Source organism: Brachionichthys hirsutus, chromosome 6, assembly GCF_040956055.1.
Source record: "Brachionichthys hirsutus isolate HB-005 chromosome 6, CSIRO-AGI_Bhir_v1, whole genome shotgun sequence".
NCBI classification, from domain to species: domain Eukaryota; kingdom Metazoa; phylum Chordata; class Actinopteri; order Lophiiformes; family Brachionichthyidae; genus Brachionichthys; species Brachionichthys hirsutus.
In genome coordinates, this window is record NC_090902.1 from 6,877,342 (window position 1) to 6,882,790 (window position 5,449).

The 5,449-nt window shown below is 45.3% G+C and overlaps 1 protein-coding gene across 1 annotated transcript; it reads right to left on the reverse strand.

The window, feature by feature from the left end:
- Positions 1-287: 287 nt before the first annotated feature.
- On the reverse strand, positions 288-3,842 carry p2rx3a (purinergic receptor P2X, ligand-gated ion channel, 3a). Its single transcript, XM_068740429.1, has 12 exons — positions 3,709-3,842; positions 2,801-2,936; positions 2,419-2,490; positions 2,223-2,292; positions 1,925-2,021; positions 1,742-1,819; positions 1,489-1,630; positions 1,026-1,162; positions 843-936; positions 685-750; positions 509-586; positions 288-416 (listed from the first exon to the last, which is right to left on the reverse strand). Exons 1-12 carry the CDS (start codon positions 3,840-3,842, stop codon positions 288-290), a joined length of 1,233 nt encoding a protein of 410 aa, XP_068596530.1.
- Between the last annotated feature and the right edge of the window lie 1,607 nt (positions 3,843-5,449).

A 5,449-nucleotide genomic window follows, 5' to 3' on the forward strand; every position in this document is an offset into this window, starting at 1 on the left:
AGTAGCTATAATACTAAATGCGTCCTTGTAGGTTCAAAGACATGCGTCTCTAGTAAACCTGACTTTAAGGGTCGAATCTTTCCTAAACCAAGAGGCTCTGGTTCAGCAGATAAAGGTAGCTGCTGTCAGCTTCCTCTGACTCACACCACTTGCTGCCACCCTCCTCTAGCCAATTTCAAACACTTGCTGAAATCAAACAGACTGCAGAATCAGAATCTGAAAGGACACAATGGATAATAAAAGCCAGCGACAGGAAGAGGTCCGGGTCTTCAGATTGCTGCCGTCAGTCAAAGCGGTTGGTCCGGCGTAGCGAGTGAAATGGCTCCGGAGTCGTACGAGTTCTTCATGCCGGGTTTAAGTGACAGCTGGCTGCCTGGGCTCTGAGCAAGGGATGCTTCTATCTGAGCCTCTGACACCTGGATGGGAATTTATTTGTATTTATATATATATATATATATATATATTGATATTATAAATCTCTGCAGGAAAAGCTAAATGCAAGACTTACCTCTTCAAACTTCTTGGCTTTGTACTGCTCTGCTCCTTTCAAGAAGTTCAGTAAGATAATGTCACAGAGCACAGTCCCCTGCAGATGCATACAGAAGTGTCATGGAAGCCGAGCACAAGAAAAAGATTCGTTCTCATCACATTTGATTTGATTTGATAAAAAAAAAACGAGGCTACCAGTCCAACAGAGGTGAAGGCCGCTACCAAGTTGATCAATGTCGGGATTGTATTAAACTTTCCAGCCTGGGTGAGACGGGCGGGCGGAGATTAGATCCATTTGGGTGACATTGTTTACAACCAGCACCATTATAGTATATCAAAATGAATTCACTCACATTGCCAGTGACCATGATGTCAAAGCGGATCGCAAATGCTTTGTAAAGTGTCCGAAAATCAGTCCCATTCTCGGTCTTGAAATATTTGGCAAATCTACAATTTAAGAGAATTGATTTTAAATAAATGTAATCTATAAAAATAAATGCAAAGTTAGAGCAGACTCAAGAGGAAACCAACTCTACCTGAAGTTGAAACCTTTGGAGACGGCATTCTTGGCAAACGGTGCATCAAGTCGGGTGAAAGAGTACTTAGGTACACAATATTCAATGTCCAAGTCCAAGTTACACTTCCACTCAATGTTTATTCCTACTTCTCCACCCTGAGAGAAAAAGACGACGAAGAAATAGACACCGAGGCTGCAGGTGTGTCGATATGCGAGAAATCAGAGGGTCAATTTAGCCTGTTGGTTCAACATCTGGCTCAAAATGACAAATGTCATTCAATAAGACTGTGAAAGAAGCAGCAACAATATGCTAATTCTCAAATATTATGCAAATCAAAGTTCAGAGGGGTCTTGTGATGTAAAAACAAGGAAAGTCATGAGAGGAGCGCCTTCAGAGCCCGTCGAAGCAATGCTTAAAAATTCACTAAATTCTGTTGGGACACTCTGAGGATTAAAGGCAGGAGGAGGACGACGGATCAGACCTCAGTCGCCAGACCAACCAGATCCTGCCCCGTGTGCTTCAGGATGTCGCTCACTCGGAAGATGGGGCAGAAGGGGCTCTTCTCTGGGTGGTAGGTGCACCTCTTGATCTCATCAGAAGTCATCGTGGAGGGAAAGTTCCCTCTGAGAGACACCGAGTTCACGTCGTTTAGGCGCTTAGGCTGTTGTTTTCCGACCGTGTTTTCGCACGCTTAAATTAGAGGATGTGTTTCTAAGCACCTGACTTTGACCTACCTGGTGACATCAAAGAGCGGGAAGCGGATACTGTTTTTGATGAAGATGGTGAAGTTATTCACATCAAACATTGGAGTGCTGGGTGGGATGTCGGCAGAAAGGAGGGGTGAAGGTGAAAACCGAGCAATGCGGAATGGCGCACATCTGTGTGTGTGTGTGTGTGTGTGTGTGTGTGAATCTTACACATTGACGTTGTCGTCCTCCACTGGACACCATCCTTCAACCTCACACTGACCTTCAGATTGGCCAGAGGGTTTGAGGCAGACTCCTGTTATTACACCTGATGCACGAGACAGAAAGATGTTTGATGAGTCAGAAATTTCCAGATCAGCTGGGGGGGGGGGGGGGGGGGATGCTGAGTGAGCAGCTTTCAGCTCTGAAGCATTTCACCTGTATGTGTTGTAACCTAGACAGCAAACACCTTTCAAACCCTCTGCCCTTCAGAAAACATGTCACTTTTACGTATATGTTCGACGCTCACCACTGGAAAGGATGGCTCCGAAATGTCTGTGGCAGTCTTCATCTGTGATACATTTGAACATCGAGACCAACTGAAACACAGGAACATATTATCACAATCTTCTTCTGACATTTATTTTATTTATAAAAAAACAAACATTTGATTTGTAATAAAATGAACGAGTACTTTTATCCAGGGGATTTCAATCTGCGCTCACCTCTGCACATTTTCCTTGGAACTGATTGTCAGTGATGATGAGCCTGGTCAAGATGCAAAAGACCCCCGCACCCTGAAACACAGCATGAACACCATGATGCTGCATGATGACACATCATAAATAAAAAGTATTCTGATTCCCATCATTAAGATGCTATCAAAGAATCTGGATTAGCATTGAGAGTCGTTTAAACGCCGACCCTTCCCATTCACCACGACCAGACCTTTTATGTCACCCTGCATGTGTGCAGTTGATCTGTTAAATAATTCAGATTTAAACAGTTTACAATGCAGGAAAACACACAGATCTTCATCGTGGAGTTAACCGTGCAGCATCAGAGCCGCATACCTGCAAAAAAAACAAACAAACGAAAAAAACATACCTGCTGAGGCAGGATGTAGTCGGCCACGTCCACCACCTGACCGTGATGGTAACCGAAGCCTTTCACTTTGGTCATCACTGAGGACTCGATGCCAGTGTCAGTCACCTGATAAGCCTTCTCATGGACGAAGACCCAGCTGCAGGACAAAGGGACATGATCAAACAGTTTAATAAGCAGGTCAAGCTGAGAACATCAGGAGAACATCAGGAGAAGCCTGAAACCTGAACATGATATAAAAGCCTCTTCACATCAAATTCTGCTTTAAAGTTGTTTTAATAAGGAAAAAAATATTAATCTATTATTTTCCATGTTGGAAATATTATATACAGTATATATCTATAATGTTTTTTAAGTTTGGGGGCAACTTAAAAACTTTCACAAGAAGAAATCTCAGACTTTCAGGATCAGACTTGGGATGGACAGCAAACATGCAAACCCCCTACCCGACAAAGAGAAAACATGCAAAGCCCCCCCTACCCGGCAAAGAGAAAACATGCAAAGCCCCCCCCTACCCGACAAAGAGAAAACATGCAAAGCCCCCCCTACCCGGCAAAGAGAAAACATGCAAACCCCCTACCCGGCAAAGAGAAAACGTGCAAAGCCCCTACCCGGCAAAGAGAAAACATGCAAACCCCCTACCCGGCAAAGAGAAAACATGCAAAGCCCCCCCTACCCGGCAAAGAGAAAACATGCAAAGCCCCCCCTACCCGGCAAAGAGAAAACATGCAAAGCCCCCCCTACCCGGCAAAGAGAAAACATGCAAAGCCCCCCCTACCCGGCAAAGAGAAAACATGCAAACCCCCTACCCGGCAAAGAGAAAACGTGCAAAGCCCCCCCTACCCGGCAAAGAGAAAACATGCAAAGCCCCCCCTACCCGGCAAAGAGAAAACGTGCAAAGCCCCCCCTACCCGGCAAAGTAGGTGATGATGAGCAGCTGCACGATCCGGTTGATGATGCCAACAGACCAGCTCTTCACCACCACAGACTTGCTGGTCTCGTAGGTGAAGAAATCGGTGACGCAGACGGACAGAGAGGAGCCCATGGCTGCTCCTGAGCTCGAGGGGGGGTGTGGGGGGGGTGGAACCCCTGCCCAGCCTCAACAAGCCTGTTGCTGATGTTAGAAGCGCTGGTTCCAGAGGGGGAAGCGATGCCTGGATTTTCAGAAGGGTCTTCTACTCGAGTGTGGCCTGTGTTCATCTGCCTCATTGGATGCTCGGCCGTTGAACTTCATCCTCACCCCCCCCCCACCACACTGTCTTTGTTTCATTGGTTTATAGCACAAATGGGACCTCCCCTTCCTTCACTGAATGTAGGAAGGGGATGTAATGTGTGAGAGGTAAACATGAAAATGCCCCCCCCGTCTCACACACTCTGGCTTTCTTTACCACAAATCCCCATCTCCCATGCCCCCCCCCCCACCGGCTCTGGTTTATCTCAGCTGAAAACACACACTTATACACGGTCGTTAATCAATATGCCCCACATCCATTTCCCTTTGAGCCTGAAACATTAATGACAACATCTTGGGGGGGGGGGGGTCTGACACTTCTTGGATCTTTAATGTTATTTATTTTATTATTATTATTTTTTTTTTCTTACAGCAGCGCTTCTTAACGTGTTACCAGGAACAGATGATTCAATTAGACCAAAGAACTTTGGTGATGATCCAGAAGAGATTCTGGATTCTGGATCAGTTCGACATTTTTGTTAATAGTGCGGTGAGTTCTGAGTGCTTTTATGTGAATCCAATTGTTAAAGGTTTGTTTTCATGATTAAGGAATCTAAAAATAGAGATAAAAATAAATGTAGGGCCATAATTTTTTTTAATGTAAAACACAATCCAGGGGGGCTGAGGTGCTCGGTGGAGGTCTGCGCTCTGTGAGTGCTTTTCTAGCTGTTCATAATCCAGAGAATAATCTTAATTTTGCTTCTGCATTTTATTTTAATTAAAACATTACAGCAGCGATCCCTTTTCACACCGCCGACAGGACAAACTGGACATTTTGAGAGACATTTACAGTTTGTTGGACGAAGCTGTTCAAACTTTCCGCACATCAAAAAATTAATCTCACTTGAAACTTGAGGCGCCTTCGAGAGGCTTAAGTTGAAATGCAGCAAAATAAATAACTCGCTACGACTTCATCGACAAATGTGCAATAACGGCAACACACGATACGAGCACTTCTCGATAGCGTTAATGCCTCTCACTGAAGGACATAATCCAATGAAGCAATGACAGCGTGTGGACGTGTGCACCCCGAGACTATGTCATTTCTTAAGTGGGTCCATTATGTCTGTGGTCAATTAACGGTAACCTAATAACAGGCCCACACACGCTTTAGATGTACAAACACGTGCACATGCTTTCAGGCTGCCTGCGACCAAGATGTACCACGAAGGCATTCCTCTAATGGCCAGCGATATTATGATACCTATTCAGCTAACAAACACAAGACGCTGCTCGTCAGAGAGTCGATGAGAGGAAGAGCACGGAGAGGAAGGAGCCATCATGGGAGTCATCACCACGCTCCAGGAAGGGATCGGTGCAGACGCACTCAAACCCAATCAGTGTTTGACCGACGCTTTTAGAATACGGCAGCAATCAAACGCACTACATGAACATGAACGCACCGCGTGAGGGAGAACCTA